The sequence below is a fragment of the Zootermopsis nevadensis genome, unplaced genomic scaffold (assembly GCF_977971745.1).
Source record: "Zootermopsis nevadensis isolate Lab colony 2312 unplaced genomic scaffold, Znev_1.0 Znev_ptg000024l, whole genome shotgun sequence".
NCBI lineage: Eukaryota > Metazoa > Arthropoda > Insecta > Blattodea > Termopsidae > Zootermopsis > Zootermopsis nevadensis.
In genome coordinates, this window is record NW_028259156.1 from 5,761,576 (window position 1) to 5,782,455 (window position 20,880).

The 20,880-nt window shown below is 35.6% G+C and overlaps 2 protein-coding genes across 13 annotated transcripts in view; one reads left to right on the forward strand and one right to left on the reverse strand.

Annotated features, from left to right (window-relative positions):
- The window catches only part of LOC147872709 (cAMP-dependent protein kinase catalytic subunit-like), a 35,853-nt gene extending 28,726 nt beyond the window's left edge, over window positions 1–7,127 (reverse strand). For 4 of the 12 annotated variants that reach the window (XM_087355104.1, XM_087355102.1, XM_087355103.1 and 1 more), the window contains exons 1-5: window positions 7,023–7,127; window positions 5,686–5,835; window positions 4,187–4,438; window positions 2,563–2,699; window positions 356–457 (exon numbers count right to left, since the gene is read on the reverse strand). In XM_087355104.1, the coding sequence (XP_087211230.1) occupies window positions 356–457; window positions 2,563–2,604 (144 nt within the window). In that variant the 5' untranslated portion in view covers window positions 2,605–2,699; window positions 4,187–4,438; window positions 5,686–5,835; window positions 7,023–7,127. The other 8 variants (XM_087355095.1, XM_087355096.1, XM_087355094.1 and 5 more) reach the window with 8 other exon arrangements.
- A 192-nt stretch (window positions 7,128–7,319) lies between these two features.
- On the forward strand, window positions 7,320–18,498 carry LOC147872711 (uncharacterized). The gene is made up of 9 exons (XM_087355050.1): window positions 7,320–7,405; window positions 8,434–8,495; window positions 9,999–10,055; window positions 10,916–10,972; window positions 11,477–11,702; window positions 15,182–15,279; window positions 15,688–15,887; window positions 16,496–16,711; window positions 18,385–18,498. Exons 2-9 carry the CDS (start codon window positions 8,450–8,452, stop codon window positions 18,448–18,450), a joined length of 966 nt encoding a protein of 321 aa, XP_087211176.1. The 5' UTR covers window positions 7,320–7,405; window positions 8,434–8,449; the 3' UTR covers window positions 18,451–18,498.
- The last annotated feature ends 2,382 nt before the right edge of the window (window positions 18,499–20,880 follow it).

Sequence of the window (20,880 nt, forward strand, 5' to 3'; positions counted from 1 at the left end):
TACTGATTAAATTGAATACCACGAACCATAACCAATCAGATCTGTAGCTGTGATTATGAGTGAGGATCTACCATGTTGCTTATTTCCAGAAGGCTGGTATGAAGGTGTGTCAGATGTTAGGAAAAACTTCAGCTTTACCACCACCTCCCGCACAATATAATCTACTTTCAATTTTAATATTGTACACTAGTGTGAGTATCGATTCTTTATATGATAAGACACAAGAATACAATGATTGGTATGTAGTGAATAAATTACATATTGAATGAAACCAAAAAATTCTACCTTCAGGCTTTAAACTGCCTTGTTATAATATATTTTATTGCACAGAACTGCAGTTGGGCTGTTTGCCTACCTTATGCAGATAATCCATAGCGTCGATGATTTCTGCCAGGTACAATATCGTTTCATCATCTGGAAATGCTCCTCCCGACTCCAACAGTTGGGACATATTGCTCTGGAACAACAGTAACGTAACTTAGTCCTCTGTTGAATATTCAGTTAGAAAACAGTGTTCCTGCCAAATAACGCTCTCCACAAGACTGAAGTTGCAAAAAGGCTCTAACATAAAATTCTGTCAAGACTTCGGCAATGTTGCTTGTGAAACACTAGAAATGATGCATTAGGTTTGCGGAGAAGATTCCCCACATTGCATTACCATGTTTAAATGGCATTCGAGATCCAAAGACGGAAGAAAATGTTTAGGGAAAATGACTGTAGTGAAAGTCATTTAACTGCCCAAGAAAAAGAGAACCAGGTGGACAATTCATGTGTCAGAAGAGCTGCATGACTGTTGACAAAAGTGCAGGATCTTCAAACACATGGAAATTGCCATGGAGTTTTAAGAGATTTTTGAACACGCATCGAGTTAATCAGCATGAGACGCCTTGAACGCAAAGCGAGTGGATGACAATCTGCAGTGATCTCACATTGACATCTGGTAACACCTTTCGCTCCCTCGGACCATCACTGTCATGGATGAGACTTTTCATCTCTTTCACTAACAGACAAAGCATGATCCACTGACCAGTAGTTCACCTCATTCACTGTGATAAAAACGTTACAGTGAGAGGTCAAAACAGTAAGTGATATCAGAAGTCTGAGTTTTGTGGTCCTGTGCACTACAAATTCATTCCAGATGCAAGTCTGAACAAGGAGAGATCAAACAAAAGTTGCACCAGCTGCAGGAGGGGACCAATGACTGGTGACATAAATCTGTTGCACGAGAACCCCTCTCAATTCTTCTGCAAAAATCGCTAGCTGAACACAATAGTATCGTGTTATCACATCAATCTTAATCGCATGATCTCTCACCATCTGATGACTCTTTCCTCAAGAGAGAAAAACATTTGGGAGGATATCATTTCAACAGCAGGCAATAAGTTATTGCTGAAACTCAAGATGCTCTGTGTGACATCCAGCAATTCCAGAACTGCTTCCAGCAACTGTACCAATGGTGGCAAGAGCTTGTTCCAACTCACGGAGAGTTGTAAGGCTTGAGGTTCTCACAGCAGTGAGTATGAAGATATCCGTCTTCTGGGTTATTGCGCTGTGTAGTCTGGACGATGTTAACCAACGTTTCAGAGGTCATACTGCCTCCGTCATCAGGGCGATGATGACGGAGGCAGTATGACCTCTGAAACGTTGGTTAACATCGACGAGACTACACAGCGCAATAACCCAGAAAACGGATATCTTCTCACGGAGAGTTGTCTGAGAGCAGCTGTGTCTTGGTCAAGACCATCAATTTTTTACTGCATTACAAAGTATTCTTCTGCAAATTTTTAACGTCTAGCAAAACGCTGTAATTATAGTTTCCTGTCTACCTTCTTGTAAACTGGTTTGGTAATTCCTTTACAGGTGTCCTCTGATGGTCTGTTTTGTATTAAAATTTTGCTCCTGACCCAATATAACCAATGGGTCCTGACTCTTGTTACCGTGTTAATCACGTTAACAGATATTTTGTCATATCGTAATGCCATATTATTTCTCTTTTGTGTTATTGCTGTTTACAGATGTAACCTTTTCTGACATACTACAATTTTCTGTACTGTCCTCAACAATGCTTTGTAAGTTTAATAATTCCTCAAAGTATTCCATCCACATCTAAAGATACGCTTCTTTCTGTCAAGGCCAACTTTTTTTGTTTAATGGACATTTTCATTCAGATTTTTATTCATATTATTCCTCAATACTGCATAAATTCTGTGTTTCTTTTGTAAGCTTTCCTTAAATTCATCACATATTTTTTCCCACATTCCGTATTTCTCAAACTTAATCACACATTCAACTGCTTTTAGACAACATTACTGTGCATAAAAACACACCACATCACCCTGAACAAAAACCCAATAATTATCACTTTTTGGTAAGTGTTTAAAAAGAAAAACATATTTAATTTAGTACCAGATGCACCATTTCTCTGAAATCTTTGTCATTAAAATTCATGTGTTTGTCAGAATTATCAAGGAACATGTCTCACCACGACCATAAGGTACTGAAATAAAAATGGAGTATATACCATGACATGCAGCTAGGATGGGGGTCACAAGAAATGCTTACAGAATTGTGGTAAAGAAATGTGATGACCAACAAATGCTGCATCTCAGAGGCTGATGGAACTAGCCACAAACCATGTCCAATGGCAGCCTTTGTAATCTGCAGTACCGAGTCCTTCACTTCTGGTACCAGAGTGTCAGCTGACCATGCAATGGAATAAAACACTACTAAATCATAAATCCCAGAGGTAAAGACTGTCCAGCTGCCCTCATGTACAGGGTTTAAACCCCTCTTCCAGAAGGACACATATAAGGTTAATCACCACACGACGACGTATGGGGGATGGAGGTACAGCTTTATGCTCTTACCACTTGGGGAAGAGCATAAGATACTGATTGATTCTATAGTAAGGTAAATTAACCCCAGGGTCAGCCTGAATGTGATGACAAACAGAAAATTCCCTTCAAACCTTGCATACCGCATAGAGCATTGGAATATAAAAAATAAACATACAAACAAAACTGTTTAAATTATAAAGGACACTAATGCTAAACGTGTATCCACTTCATCAGTGGCAAAAAAGGGGAATTAATTCATATAATATGATCAAAAGAATACGGATCTAAACAGAACAGAACTCCAGTGTAGCAAAGAGAAATACATTTAAAATTATGCAACTTGATCAAAACATCTCTGATGTATGAGTTTTCCTTTGCCACATACAAAAAGACTGGAAAGGTGCAGACCCCACTGAGTTTCTGAGTTCATTCTCTGCACCTTGTCTTCCTGAATGTCCTAGCAATGGTTTGATATCTTTTTATTTTGTTTTCATATTTTATTCTACTAAATGTTCATATTCATACTATGACATCTTCCACATCCATGGCTTGAACTGTGAGGGATCTATAGAATGTAAATACATTCTAATGATATACTCACTATGTTCAGACAGCATTCCAGTGAAGTCAATTAACAATTTAGTCTTGTAGTCATTACTCTGATAACAACATTCCAAAATTAATATTTAACCTTTTAAAGCTGTGTGTGCCACCATCTTTAATGTTTGGTAATTCTGAATTTTACCACAGAATATATTTATAGGTTTCATATTATTCTCAAATTACACACCAATTATTTCCATAAACAGCATCAACAACAGATCTTTCGTTATGGATTGTTTTCTTAGCAGTAGCAACTGAATTTTTAATTATTAATTATATTAACTTCAAACCCAAAGGTTAATTATTGAGTTCAGTGCAAATAGTGAATTCAACCAAATACAGTTGCAACTGTCAGTTATACTCAGCTGCAATCATTATGCCTGTGCACCATCTCCTATAATGCAATGTAGCTCAAGAGTTGGTGGTCTTGTCTCATGCAGAGATGATCATATGATCAAAACCAACTCAGGTCAAATGCTTTCATCATCACTTGCAACTGTAAGTATGTTACACACACACTATGTGAAATTCGTCAAACATAACCTCAAAGTCTTATATTCACACCATGTCTGTAACTGTTGACTTACAAAGTATTTCATGTGATTTTTAGGTACATTTAAAATCAATCTCTGTACAGAATTTCACATGTCAAGCTATAAAGGCTCATTAGTTATCACAAACTTAAATCTGAAGACAATATTTATAAAACTGTCATGTTGTTGCTTCACATTCCACAGAAAAATTACCTGAACAAAACAATGATGATGTTCTTCTGGGTTGAGATCCCAGGTGGACCTAAAGGTGTCTATCTACGAGTCCTCATGGCTTCAAAACTCAAAAGGACAATATTGCCATCTTCATGAGATCCTCACATTTCACACACCTTAACAAAAGTTGCATATTTTATTATCTCCTGCTATCATTTCAGGGCCGTACATTCAGTAGTGCTGGAGTGGGTACCACCTTACTAGTCTGAGCATCCACCATATTGTTAGTACCTATTTCAGAAAATTAAACAGTACAAATTTGGGATTACCTTTAACGGCATAACATAATCAAACTTCACCAAAATAAACCCTGCAGTTCTTGATCTGAAACTTACAAAGTAAATGTGAACTTTATATTCGTGAGGCAAAGAATGCAATCAGCAGAGGTCATGTTCCACTAGCTCCCATTGGCACTGCCACTATTTGTATGTCAACAATCTACCCACAAGGCATGCCAACCTTCTCATCTTGGCTCCATTCCATAGCATCAATAAACTCCAAGGCTTTCCAGTTTACAGCTGTCACCCCGAAACATAACACATGAACAGAGTATGCCAAGAACATGAGTGATAGAAGAAGTTACATAGTGATCAGGATGGTCGTAAGGAGGACAAATGAGAATTTTTTTTACTGTCCTTCTAATTTGTATGACATTATGCACAAACACCATGCCACTTGTATGTTCTGAAGCTTTCATAGCAACTAAGCATAATAAACTCCTTGGGCTACCAGTGTAAGTTGGTTTAATGAATAAGACACCAATGTTTGGAAAATAAGTGTACCCTGAGGATGAGGACATAGATCGTCCTTGAAACGCCGAGTCTTCTTCATTACCTTACATGGCTGGTAGCCTGAGAAGAATTTATTATACCATGCCATTCAATTGCATGATTAAAACTGTTTATCAGTTTTTCTGTTAATGTAACCCTGCAAGAACCATTTTCCTTGTGAATCCACACTCCTATACAAACGTCTGAATACAAAACAAAATCTAAACAGACTGTGTAGATTTCTGATGACAATGCATTATAATACGTAAAATTATTATTTTGCACTTTGTCCATCATTAAATTATGAAGTAATAAAACTACAACATTTTGAAATCTGGACTCTGCTTCTGTCTTCAGGTACAAAAGGGGAAGAGGGCAGAAATCCTACCTGTTGGCCCCTTGGTTGAGCTAGCCTCAGACCTAGTCCAGACTAATTAGATGGGAATTCTACCTTCTCCTTCTTTACAGGAAGATGGAAGCAAAATTCAGCTTATAAAACAGTTTTATTATTTTATGAAACAGATACTACACAAAGTGCACTATCGCCAACAACCTTCAGACTTTTATTAGATTTTATGTTTTGTATTCAAACCATTTAATACCCAAGTGAATTCACAAGAAAAATGGTTCTTATAGGATTACACAAATAAAAAAAAAGTAATTTAATGCAGATGAAAGAAAAGACTGTCCTAAATTAATGTTACATACCTCAGTCACTCAGCAGTTTAGCCACAGTCATTTGCCCTGTCTGGCGTGTGACACACCCAGAGCACGCATTTGCTTCAACTGCTAACGCAACACCGAATACATGAGTCATGATAGACAAGATGACAATGACAGGGCCTGTGGCAAGCCATCCTGTAACATGCAGACAACATATCAGCATTTCAGAACTCTAAACTTCCATTATATTTCAAAAGGATTTTTCATAATACTTCGGGTCCTCATTCCTTTTGTTGATCTATATGTCTGCTATAAGATATGTGAGGTTTTCACAGCAATGTGAGATCGGATGGTGGCCTTCTGGACTACAACATGTAGTATTATAGGTGGTTACCACCGTTTCAATGGAACGTACTGCCTCCATCTTCACATTACTAAAAAACAATGGCAACGTGACTGCATAGTGTCATAATACAGAAGACCACAATCTGTACATGTAAATGTGTATCCTAACATTACCACATTTTCTCAAATACCCCAACACTTCTTTCTAGTACTAATATAAATACAAACACATAACAGTTATTTACAGATTTTTGAAACTACAGCAGTACAGCAAAATAATGATGATGAGAAACCATCATCATTGTTACTTACATGTATTTATATATTCTTCTACTGAGTACGAGTAAGATAATCTTTTAATGCTGGCTTTAACATTCTTATATCAGTATATGGTTTTGAAATGAAAAACAATACAAGCAATGGATGGTTGACTTTCTGAAAGCATAAATTCACACCAAGTGAAAATGAACTGGCTCAACACTCAACAGTTTTACATGCTGATAAACAGTGCTGCCGTATTAACTTGAAAAAGAGTTTTAAGAAGTTGATGGCACAGAGGAAGACCACTCATGGGACAGGAATCCTAACCATGTCAACGTAGTTGATGATGGAAGCAGTGGGGAACAGTAATTGTAAGTATACTTCTTAAGGAATATTTGAGCAGCAAGACATTAACATACACCATTTTTTGTTGCGGGATAAATGTGAAATGGAAAGGGTCTGACTAGGAGTGTGCCACCAGCCCACTAAAATTGTAGCAATTTGTGATGTTTTCTCTTCTCCATTCCATTCAAGATTTATCGTTTGCTTGGAGGTGGCTTATCAGTTAGTAGCTTACCTGCTACACCATCTGATCACGTTTGCATGCAATGACAATATGTATAAATACCCTGATGAACATATGAAAGTTTCTCTCTGGAGATATGTAATTCTCTTTCTAACGAGATTGGAAACAACCATTAACAATTTCGGGTCAACATTTTAATAGACTGTCATATGGAGCGCAAGTGTATTATATAAATTAAATCTATTATTACCTATAAATTAACCATCGAGACTGGTTTAAATCGTATTTCTACGAGTGTTTAGACATCTATCGGACACAGCTTCACTTAAATGCTTCAGTATCGCTGTGATTGCTGTGACGTCAAAATTGAAAGATATTTTTCGTACATTGCAGATAACGCAACTGTTGTTCTAAATCTTATCATCACAAAAATTCTAATGTAAGTTCACATATAATATCAATTTAAATTATATTTTATATAAATTAATTACCGAGAATATTTTAAATAGTTTTTTATGCAAATACGCATTCATTGGACATAGCACTCACGTGATATTTGGTATCGCTGTGATTGGAGTGACGTCACAAGAGAATTTAACGGCCATCGTACGAGAAATCTTTTTAGCACGACCTGTGAGTACTCTTTCATTTTCTGAAAAATACTTGTAATTTTAAGCACAATATCCCTTATTACGGTAACATTAATCATTCAGTTATAAATGGATAATAAACTAATTGCAGAAAAATGGAAGGTTTCGTGCTATTTGCAAGTACGAAACATTAAAGGTGATGCAACTGTTTAAAAATTTTACCATCACAATAATTCCAATTTAAAGAGGCATCTAATATTAACTGAAAACGTGTGAAATGTACTCCGACATAAAATACGTAGAACCAAATATAAGGTATTCATATCCAACATTAATATAGATTAAAATTAATGCAATACAATGTTAATAAAAGTATTTCAGCATTAAATTAAAACACATTGTAGGCCTGTAAAATAAATTCTAAGTTTTGAGGGTATGTTCTTGCTTCTAATGAGGACATTTTAATGTATTCAGATTTAACTTCATTAATTTCAAGACCATTTTTCTTCCCTCAGTTGCCAGTGCAGATAATAATTCTTTTAATGCTGGAACATTTCTTGCAACCAAGAAAATATCATCAACATTAGCACAAATTTTTTTGGATTTCTAACAATATTTCATTTACCTTCAGTTCCTTATTATTTTTTCAGCTATAGCATAAGATCCTAAATAAATAAATAATTCAATTCTATATATGCTGTGAAAAGCTTGCCTGAGATCAATAAATAACACAGGCACATCTGTGTTATATTCAAAGCATTTTCCCACTGTTTGCCTCATCACAAGTATTTGGTCATGATGCTTCTAAAGGGTCAAAGTGCACATCAGTAAACCCCTCTACCACTACAATTAAATTATTCATTTAGGCAAACTCAACTAATGGATTACCAGTTTCATTATATATAGTGTATTTACCTGCAACTTGTGGTACAAATTTAATAATTCTCATTTAATTTGATCCCAAGTAGTTATGGTGTTGCCTAGTGAATTCACTAAACTGTCATTTTTTTAGATACAGAAAATAATGTTGGCTGAATTTAATCCTTGATTGTTCTGTTTCTGTGTTCATAGTATACCAAGTATAAACATGGAGGAGTTTGATATGTTCATCAATGGCATCCTGTTCGACAAAGGTAAGACCTCTCTCCTCCCAAAAAAGTAACTTGAATTGAGTAAAGATTTTGATGTGTTTCCTCTGCTGTCATTTCCAGATTTTAACTTTGCTGTCTTCGAAACAGCAATTATTCAAAATGTGTTATTATTTGGGCTGATCTTTAGGACATCTTGGATTATTTGACAAATTTGTGCCTTCAGTACAAAAATTCATCAAAATCAGTCCATTAGTTTTCAAGTCATAAAATGACAGCATGAGTCAACCTTGTACTCCATTTATCTCTACAGCTTCTGCTAATAACATTTTTGCATCATTGAATGTCTACTTGGCAATTTGTGTTCAACATATTGCATAAGAAATAATTTTGTTCCTGTAAGATACTGCCAATTTTTTAAAAAAGAATTTGAATGCGCAGAAAAGTTTGAAATATCCCTAAAAACAAATTTAATCATAATCCGTTCAGGTGTTCCGAGTTCGTTGCAAAAACAAAGTCATCACAAAACAGTTTTACATTGTCAGTGGTTGGTCAAGCTTGAAGGCAATTTTACAATAAAGTAAACTTGCGTATGGCCTCTTCCTAATATAGCCTACGTATTATTTTATTTTTCAGGCCTATTTACATTTCAAACAAGCTTTGTGTGGTCAGCTTCCAATTTAATTCAGGTGTTATTGTTAGATTGAGCCAATAATGATAATTATTAAAACATCTCCCAAATTTGGTCTCTTTTCCCAGAAGACCTAATAATACTGTAAAGAATACGACAGAATTACTCAAAAGGAGGCTGCATTAAAATGGTTTCATTTATGCAAGGCATGTGCATAAAATATGTTGTAAATCTCGTAGACATCAGTGGAAATGTCCATTGCAGTTGCACTCACAAGATGTTGAGATGAGAATGCATATCAATGTTTCCTTTTAGAATTTATTTAAAGTAATGAATTTTCATGTCTGTCCTTACAAACATCTTTACAAGCACATACATAAATAAATTATTTATTTACTTAAATATTCAAAGTGACCACCTTCCGCCTTGATACAACTTTATGACTTGGGATGACCATTGTGTCTTGGATTCTGCACCATTCTGTGTGCTTACTACCATTTATTTCCTCAAAATCAGTCATTCCAATGCAAATATTTCATAAAACAGACCATGTGTAAGTAAGCTTATTTTACAGAGAGCTACAATTATATAGAAGACTTGTTTTCATCCTATATACATAAGCCAATTCCCAGAATAGTTTTGGGGCTCTTACCTCCATAATGTGACCTCAAATTAAAATGAGTTGATATTGCATAAGTATAATAAAAGTACCATTTATGGATAACCATTTCCACTAGTTTAATTATATACAGTGTATTTACCTGCAACTAACAGTAAAAATTTAATGATTCTCAGTTAATTTGATACCCAGTTGTTGTGGTTTTGCCTAGTGAATTCACTAAACTGTCTTTTTTAGATACAGAAAAAAGAATGTAGGCTGAATTTAATCCTTGACTCTATTCTGTTTGTTTTTCCAGAACCAACTAGGACAGAGGAGTTGGATGCATATATAAACTGCATCTTAGATGAAAAAGGTAAGACCTCTCTCCTCCCAAGAAAGTAACTTGAAGTGAGTAACGATTTTGGCATGTTTCCTCTGCTGTCATTTTCAGACCCCTATGCAGATATTTCATAAAACAGACCGTGTGAAAGTAAGCCTATTATACTTCCAGCTACAATAATACTCAATACTTTTTTCTCATCCTATATACACAAGACTCTGACAGAAAGTTGATTCGTAAGTTATTACGTAAAATTTCATTTATCTCGTAGGTCAAATTTCTTCCAAGAAACTAAAACATGATGCATGGGTGGAAAATATTAGCTATTCCTGTTGCTGGGGGGCTATTACTTGCATCAAATACAGCAAAACTAATATGTTAGTTGCTTTTGGACATAACTTATCAGATATGTAAGAGTTGAGGTTCTCACAGCGGTGAGTATGAAGATTTCCGTCTTCTGGGTTGTTGCGCTGAGTAGTCTGGTCGATGTTAATCAACGTTTCAGATGACGGAGGCAGTATGACCTCTGAAACGTTGGTTAACATCGACCAGACTACACAGCGCAACAACCCAGAAGACGGTAATCTTCAACTTATCAGATAATTCAGAAAAATACTGAAATATAAAAATCTTGTTGAGATCCTTTATTACTCTACCTTTAAGTTATTTATTCTGAAAAACTTAATTAATGGATTACCATTTTCATTAGTTTCATTATATGTAGTGTATTTACCTGAAACTTGTGATACATATTTAATAATTCTCACTTTATTTGATGCCAAGTTGTTATGGTGTTGCCTTGTGATTTCACAAAAAACTGTAATTCTTTTAGATACAACAAAATAATGTGGGCTGAATTTAATACTTGACTCTCTTCTGTTTTTGTGTTGCAGAGACAACACTAAAAGAGGAATTAGATGCGTTTGTGAATTGCATCTTAGATGACAAAGGTAAGATCTCTCTTTTCCCAAAAAAGTAACTTGAAGTGAGTAATGACTTTGGCGTGATTCCTCTGGTATCATTTTCAGATTTTAACTTTGCTGTCATATAAATAGCAATTATTCAAAATATTTTATAATTTCGGGCTCATCTTTAACACATTTTGGATTCTTCAACAAATTTGTGCCTTCAGTACAAAAGTTGATTAAAATCAGTCCATTGGTTTTCAAGTCATAAAATGACAGCATGAGTCAAACTTTGTACTCCATTTATCTCCTCAGTTTCTGCTAATAATATTCTTGCATCAGTGAATGTCTACTTGGCAATTTGTGTTCAATTTACTGCCTGAGAAACACTTTGATCCTGTAAAATATACATTATAGTTGCATAAGATGTTTGTAATTCTTCAGAGAAGAAAAAAGTTTGGAAACAGCCATGTTTTTTATACTGCTGATCATATTCTGAATCTTATAGTTTTAAAACTGTGTTATTTATGGATTCCACTATTCTTTCAGAAAATAAAGAGGACAACATGCACCAGGATCACCACCAGCACAGAATACAAGTTGAGCCGAAGAAACATCACCAACAGAAGAGAAATTTAGAACATGGAAAAGAAACACCAAAGTGTCCTCAGAGAGTCCGTAGACCACCAAATGCTTTCATCCTATACTCCAGTGAATGGCGGAAGAGAATGTCTCTGCAATACCCACATGAAAGTAACAATGAGATAAGCGTGAGGTAAGTTGCAATACATGGTGTACTTTAGAACTATTACTTGTTAACAATTTAATGTGCAGAGCATTTGTGAACAACAAATTGTCTTCAAAGCCATTCAAATTCAGAAGACCTATTATTTGAAGTTTCCAGTGTGGTGTGTGTTTAGCTTTTGCTTTTGTGGTGATAGATGTCAACATTATTTCGCAAAATCTTTTATCTGAATTGCTATGCTACGATATGACAGGAAAACAATTTTAAAAGTTAAGATGATTGAAAAGATAACACAAATATAAATTAGGTATAGCTCAGTCAGTATAGTGACTAGCTACGGGCTGGACGACCGGGGTTCGATCTCCAACGGGGGCAGAGGATTTTTCCTCTAGCCTCTGCGTCCAGACCGGCTCTGGGGCCCACCCAGCCTCCTCTACAATGGGAACCGGGGTCCTTTCCCGGGGGTAAAGCCGGCCGGGGCGTGATGCTGACCACTCACCCCCATCTAGTGCCGAGGTCAAGGAAGAGAGGAGCTATACCTCCACTCACCCCAAACGCCCACATGGCGTATAGTGGGACAAACTTTACTTTACATATTTTCATGATTTTATGTTACGTACAACCTTGAATGTAATGATTTCTTCTAGGGCTACCAGCCATGTAAGGTGGTTTACTGGAGTAAACACTGACATTTCGAGAGAACAGAGCACCCTGAGGGGGGGGAGGATTAACGTTAAAAGGAACAGCTTTTGTATAATAACTGCAATATCGACCCTAACCATGAGTGCCACTTAATTCACTGTTACATTTGTAGTCTGATACGTTACAGGAACATTGGACAATGGAGAGCTGCTTCATTGACTTTTGTGAAATGCAGTAAACATTTTCATGTTTTTATTAATCATCTTCATTTACAGAGGCAGTAATGTTGTAAAAAAATGTTCTTCGGCTATCATAGTTGTCTTTTCTAAATCCAAATACATCAATAAAGAATTTCCTTATACTTCTCCTTAACATGTTCCTGGACTTCTCCATTAGGCACTTTTACATATGTGTTGGCAGCATCTTTGGACATGTCATATAGCTCTGCTCTTCCAAAAAGCCCAGTCCTTCCTCAGAAGCCAACATTTGCCCAATCACTCAAGAAATTCCAAACATTTTATAGAACCTGAAGGTTGATTACCATGTTTGCAAGGGTGTGCCACTGGTTGGTATCTTGAGCCAGATGAATCCAGTCTAGATCTTCTGGTTGTCTCTTTCCATTTGGTTTGCCTACCAGACTCCTTGTCTTAAATGGGGCTAGATGCCCTGCCCATCTCTTGTGTAACTTTTCCCAGCCTAGCATTCATTCTGTTTCTGTCCAAATATTCTCAGCCACTGTTATCATACATCCTCAGTCCACATTCCTCCCTTAGTGTTATAGATCAACCTTCACACCCATAAAGAAACTATGTGTGAAATCAAGGTTTTGAAGTAAAAGGAACCTACTTTTAGGTTATGTTAGGGTCCGGCCGTCAGCACTCCCTCTGCGGGAAACGAAAGTACCTCCCAAGATGGCTTCCTGCAGAGTGGCCAACGTCGGAAAATCAAAGCACACATATGGTGTATATATTTAGCTTTCAGGTAGATGTGAGGACATTTGTGCCGAGTGTAGTACTCAAATTGCTCGATAGGTGTGGAGTGTGTTTTTGTGCCGCTAATAGTTGAGTCTAGATTTAATTTTATGGAACTGCTAGTGCAGTATAAAGGCGGCGACGGAAGAAATCTATTGATATGTTTTTGGACCTTGGGTGCGTCTTTCCCCCCAACCATTTTATGTATTTACAAGGACCCAAGAAATCTTGACGGTAAAAACCGATGTTTTTGCGAATTTTGTGCCTAATGAATATTTGGGGAACCATTTTCGTCACTTGTGAAAATCTTACGCATAATAAAACGGGGGATTTAAATATCCATAGTAAAATTATTGTCTCAGGAATACAGAGTTTAAAAAACTGCACCCTACCCCCGAGATCATTCTGTTCAGTAATCCAGTCTGCAGTGACTACATTGACATCATTCAGCGTTCTAGCTTTAGGTTAAATAGCACGCAATTATTGCTCTGGTATACGGACAAATGTCCTGAGTACACACACCAGAGCTCATTTACGTGGAGTGTAAATTACATCACGTGTGAATTGTATTTTATCGCAAATTTGTCGTCTTCATGACAAGATGTCTGCAGTACAAAGCAAAGCCATTCGTATGCACGATTTCTCTTTGGGCGGAGTTTCATCCACTTTCTTTTTAGTGCAAAATACAAATGCCGGATGACAACCTTCTCGTTCCTTTAAATTTAGACTTTGTGATGGTCATTATTCACACCCTCGTTAGCAATAAAATAAAAGGGGAAAAGTAAATAAATACGAATGAACAAGACTTGTAGGTGCTCTGACGGACAGCTAATGCGGTATTTTCTTTTATGATGCTGTGACAACTCTTGGTGTTATTATTAATGATGGAAATGAGATATGTATGTACACATCCATTCGTTTCCTCTGTAAACTCTGGTAGTTGCTATGAGATCATTAATACATAATGCACAACGCAGATAATCATTTACGGTTTAAACCCTTGAAATCGAAACTCGTCTGAATAATATTTAATGACTAAAACCGTAAACAGACTTCACAATTCCATATATCAGCTGGTAGATGTCGTTTAAGGAAACAATCCTTATTTACACCGAGAATCATGCAATCCCACAAATAAAAAAGTTATTGATTATTAAAGCACTAATTATAGAATTTTTTCGTAAAATAAAACAATAAAAAACATGGGGACCGCTTTAAACATTCGAACTTGCTTTGAGTCTCAAAGCGATAACTAGTGGACCGCTGGAGCTAAGAATATTTAATTTGGTTTCAAGCGAAATTATAAGAATAGCAGCAAATTACGTATGATCATCGATTATAAACATGGCACCGGTGCGATCGTGTAAAATTATGTGTGAGAATTTTCTCGTGTTCTGAACGCGTACTTAGAAATTTGTTCTACTCAAAGAGAGAAAAAGACAAATGCTATAATTGTGATGATGTTAAACTATGAGCCCTAGTAATTAAAAAAAAGGTTGAATCTTGTAAATTTCGACCCACACTCTCAGCACATTATATTAAAGGCTGGTTTGATTTTCATTGCTGGATTATAAATCTATATTTACTTAATTATAAACAGAACACATGATATACAGGACAGAAGTCTAGCAGAAAAGTAGAATTTATGAGACCTCCAGGAACAATTCTTTCAATGTAAGAATGCAAAAAATCTTAAGTGGGCAGAGAATGCATGGGGTTATTTCGAAATTGGATATCTAATTTCCCTTTGCTAAAAATGTTCTGATCGTCGAGAATAGGTGAAACATTTCGTTCGCTGTCATACGCCACTGCGTTTGCCTTTACCCAGCTGCAACCCCTGGACGTTCGTCCTGCAATCTGCCTGTGTTCTTACAAGTTCCCTTTTTGTATTTGCAGACTTGGCTGCATGTGGAGGGCCATTGACGTGGAGCAGAAGGAAAAGTATTATGAACGAGCCCGCCAGGCGGATGAAGATCACAGGAATAAATATCCCGGTAAGTAATTAATTTTCTTTCACTGGCAACAAGCAGCAGAAAATTCCAAAAAATATAGCCGAGAATTTTGAGAAACATCACCGATTTTGATTTATTTGGGATTGACTGCTAGCGATTTTAAGTAAGAGAACTTTTGACGAGTCTTTATTTTCTCCAAAACCTTTTCATCTACTTACGAGTCACGGCACCAGAACCCAGATAACGAGAAGTTATAATATTAAAATGGGATGAACTTAAACATTTAATTTTGCGATTAGATATGATCAAAAGGCATTTTACTGTTCCTGTCTTTCTGTGTTGCTTGAAGTATGAATGTCGCTGATTTTCCTCCTCTCACGTCAAACGACGCGATAAGAAGCAACCGTTTACGGAATGCTGTGACCTGAAAGTCATTCTTTCTGTTTTCAGATTACGTCTACATCCCTCAGGAGGCCCGCACGCAGAAGCTTCTTCGGGAGCAGGCCCGCAAGAAGAAATTGCGGCGAACAAGACGCCAGAAGGCGAAGCGACGCCTCAAGACGGCGCAGACCAACAGCGCCTGTCCCCTGCCTGCCGAAGACCATCGAAGAGGAGGAACCACAGGCACACGAGGTGTCACTTCGTCAGAGGTAAGTCGTCATCATTACACTTTGGACGAAGTCACTCGCCTGCCATCTGTCGCTTGCACGTGGAAAACAAACGAGTGTGGAATGTCAGTGGCGAAAAATGACTAGAGTAAACTCTCGATTATCGGGGTTGGTTGGGAAGTTTATCTTCCCTTGTTTGTAAGAACGCATTGCAGTTGAACTTATTTAGCAGAGTTCACTATTTAAATCACTAAAACTCTATTCTAAGTTTTAAACATTAATTGTGTTTCTTTAAAAAGAAACTGGCTTTTGAAAGCAAAGATATGTTACAAATAGTTTATATTTATAAGGACGTTAAATATACACACCTCTCCATTTTTCTTGACCTACGAGAATTACGTCATTTCCTACTTGAGCACAGAAATCTCCTATAATTAAACTTTCATTCCTGTTAACCATTTCTGTTGGGTTTACATCAAAATCCTCTGTCACATTTTTATCAAATTCGAATTGGGAAGAGTGCATCTGCAAAATATCCACCAGTTAATTTCCATCGTAATATTATATCGCACGTTGTATCAATACTTTAAGTTACAGGAGTTTTGTTTCATGGGTTGCAGCCCACTAAACCACCATTTTCTGAATTTCAGGGACAAAACAAGATCAGCGACACGCAGTCGGCCACAGCAGGACTTACGGACTCTCTGAGCTTCCTTTGTGAAGTGGCCGGAGGGGCAAAGGACACAAATGTTCCTCTGCCAGATTTTGAGCAAGATTTTGGTTCAGCAGAAATTGACTGTTTCCGTAATGAAGGATTTTTCGGCGCCACTGAACAACCCGACTGCCAGCTCTCTACTAACAATGAGGTTAGTGTCAACTCTTCTTTGGATTTCAGCTATTACGTGGGCCCAACAGATCCACACATTTGAATCAATGATCATTTTCGAGTTCATTTCTTCATTATTAAGAAAAATCTTCATCCTGTTTGCATAATACATAAAAATGTGAAAAGGTTTCGCCTGCAAATGTTTGTTCAAAGAAGCCATTTTAAATGAGACAGTGGGACATATTTGTGTTGAATATCAGATTTGCCATTTAACGACATTAACGATCTCGTAAGCCAGTGACAGTCATCGAATGCCTTCGTCCTTCGGCCCCTTTATGTTAACTGCACGCAAACTCCCCTTAGGGACGTCATGTACAAGAGGCGAGTTGCTGTAGAGTTTGTCCTGGATTCATAAGCACTGAGATGATAAAGTAAAAATTCAGAGTCAGGAGTGACTTAAGTTCTAGAAGCTAAAATGTTTAAGACAATTTTGCAGGAAAATTTTACAAAAATAAGTGCCGTCGAGATAAGGCGGGGACTGGAGGTAAGGACATTTCACAATTCTAAAAGGAACAGTTTGCTGTCTCAGTTATGAAGAAGTCCATCATAAATCATAACCTTCCCATTTAAAATAAGTGATAATCAAAGCCCTAGTAATGTAACAGTTAAACATTTTCAGAGAAACTGAATTAATTAAATACTTTTAAAATAATATTTTTAGGGACCATTTCAAAACATTAACATTTGTAGTTGTATAATTAATAACACAAAATTGTTTATAGAACTGGCTTTGAAATGCTCCTCGTGAGCTTCATTTCAATACGTACTTTCACTTTCTAAGTCCCTGTTGAAAAGATGAAATACAAATTGAAGAACTCTGGATTTTGAATCGTTTGGTAGCAATCTCAAAGGACGCAAGGAACATTTATCCAACGGAATTATCTGGAATGTAAGATAACTAACCCTGAACATCTAGAAAAGTAAAAGTCAGAAGAAAATATTAAGGCACTGCACAGAGTTTTGAGCTGATTCACGAACGTGTTTTATTTCCAATATAAATTATCCAAATTAAACTCGCTTAAAGTTTCTGTATCCACATCTAGAAATACGTATCACAGAATAGAAGAATCTGGCACGGTGTGAGGTATAAGGCAGTACTTGCCCAATTATCACACAGAACTAATTACACGCTCACAGTTAATTATCACCACAGGAAACGCCCACCACGCAATTACTGACTTGCCTCTCATTTAAATGTAGTGCCTGGATAGTGCCACGAAGGCATACTATGAGCATGAAGTTCTCTTTGTAATTTTTATATTCTTGCATTTGACGTATTTCCAGCCCTCCCTCCGACTCATAAATTCCGTGCAGATGAAAATCACACGACATAAAAGTTACGACACCAGGTAAGGTTATGACAGGTAGATGGAACAGTGGGTCAAACAGAAGTCACCCCAAAAAATGCTGAATCAGGTTGAAGCCTGTAATTTACATAGATAGTACTAAAAGAGTTAAATTGTTTTCACTTAAATATTTAAATTATTTTTAGAAAATAAGTTAAATACTTTATTTGTTAAATTGTTTTTAGCTCACGCATTATATATTTAAGAATAAAAAAAATATGTTCATAAATTTTGCTGCAAGTGTCTCCATACTTGTTGCTAATAATTCCAGTTCCTGTTCTTATACAAATGTTTATTTCCTTTCCAGATACCGGAAATGGGCGACGTGGAGTTTGCTTCCTTCATTAAAGAGATAATGAATCTGCCCCTTTAGTTATGTAGTTTGTATTTAAAAGATTAAATAGGTTTAGTTAAATAGATGAATTCCTTTAGTTAAGTAGTTACTTTGTTTTATTTAAACAGTTAAAGTTTTATTTAAACAGTTAAAGTTTTATTTAAACAGTTAAAGTTTTATTTAAACAGTTAAAGTTTTATTTAAACAGTTAAAGTTTTATTTAAACAGTTAAAGTTCACATATTGTATATTTAAGAATAAAAATAACAAAACGTAATTGTAGTTCCTGTTCTGATACAAATGTTTATTTCCTTTGCAGAATCCAGAAATGGATGACGTGGTGTTTGCGTCCTTCATTGAAGAAATAATGGTTCTGCCCCTTTAGTTACGTAGTTTGTATTTAAAAGCTAAATAGATTTAGTTAAATAGATGAATTCCTTTAGATAAGTAGTTACTTTGTTTTATTTAAACAGTTCAAGTTCACACATTGTATATTTAAGAATAAAAATAACAAAATGTAATTGTAGTTCCTGTTCTGATACAAATGTTTATTTCCTTCGCAGAATCCAGAAATGGGTGACGTGGTGTTTGCGTCCTTCATTGAAGAAATAATGGTTCTGCCCCTTTAGTTACGTAGTTTGTATTTAAAAGCTAAATAGGTTTAGTTAAATAGATGAATTCCTTTAGATAAGTAGTTACTTTGTTTTATTTAAACAGTTCAAGTTCACACATTGTATATTTAAGAATAAAAATAACAAAATGTAATTGTAGTTCCTGTTCTGATACAAATGTTTATTTCCTTTGCAGAATCCAGAAATGGACGACGTGGTGTTTGCGTCCTTCATTGAAGAAATAATGGTTCTGCCCCTTTAGTTACGTAGTTTGTATTTAAAAGCTAAATAGGTTTAGTTAAATAGATGAATTCCTTTAGATAAGTAGTTACTTTGTTTTATTTAAACAGTTCAAGTTCACACATTGTATATTTAAGAATAAAAATAACAAAATGTAATTGTAGTTCCTGTTCTGATACAAATGTTTATTTCCTTTGCAGAATCCAGAAATGGACGACGTGGTGTTTGCATCCTTCATTGAAGAGATAATGAATCTGCCTCTTTAGTTACGTAGTTTGTATTTAAAAGATTAAATAGGTTTAGTTAAATAGATGAATTCCTTTAGATAAGTAGTTACTTTGTTTTATTTAAACAGTTCAAGTTCACACATTGTATATTTAAGAATAAAAATAATAAAATGTAATTGTAGTTCCTGTTCTGATACAAATGTTTATTTCCTTTGCAGAATCCAGAAATGGGTGACGTGGTGTTTGCGTCCTTCATTGAAGAAATAATGGTTCTGCCCCTTTAGTTACGTAGTTTGTATTTAAAAGCTAAATAGGTTTAGTTAAATAGATGAATTCCTTTAGATAAGTAGTTACTTTGTTTTATTTAAACAGTTCAAGTTCACACATTGTATATTTAAGAATAAAAATAACAAAATGTAATTGTAGTTCCTGTTCTGATACAAATGTTTATTTCCTTTGCAGAATCCAGAAATGGGTGACGTGGTGTTTGCGTCCTTCATTGAAGAAATAATGGTTCTGCCCCTTTAGTTACGTAGTTTGTATTTAAAAGCTAAATAGGTTTAGTTAAATAGATGAATTCCTTTAGATAAGTAGTTACTTTGTTTTATTTAAACAGTTAAAGTTTTATTTAAACAGTTCAAGTTCACGTATTGTATATTTAAGAATAAAAATAACAAAATGTAATTGTAGTTCCTGTTCTGATACAAATGTTTATTTCCTTTGCAGAATCCAGAAATGGACGACGTGGTGTTTGCATCCTTCATTGAAGAGATAATGAATCTGCCCCTTTAGTTACGTAGTTTGTATTTAAAAGATTAAATAGGTTTAGTTAAATAGATGAATTCCTTTAGATAAGTAGTTACTTTGTTTTATTTAAACAGTTCAAGTTCACACATTGTATATTTAAGAATAAAAATAATAAAATGTAATTGTAGTTCCTGTTCTGATACAAATGTTTATTTCCTTTGCAGAATCCAGAAATGGGTGACGTGGTGTTTGCGTCCTTCATTGAAGAAATAATGGTTCTGCCCCTTTAGTTACGTAGTTTGTATTTAAAAGCTAAATAGGTTTAGTTAAATAGATGAATTCCTTTAGATAAGTAGTTACTTTGTTTTATTTAAACAGTTCAAGTTCACACATTGTATATTTAAGAATAAAAATAACAAAATGTAATTGTAGTTCCTGTTCTGATACAAATGTTTATTTCCTTTGCAGAATCCAGAAATGGGTGACGTGGTGTTTGCGTCCTTCATTGAAGAAATAATGGTTCTGCCCCTTTAGTTACGTAGTTTGTATTTAAAAGCTAAATAGGTTTAGTTAAATAGATGAATTCCTTTAGATAAGTAGTTACTTTGTTTTATTTAAACAGTTAAAGTTTTATTTAAACAGTTC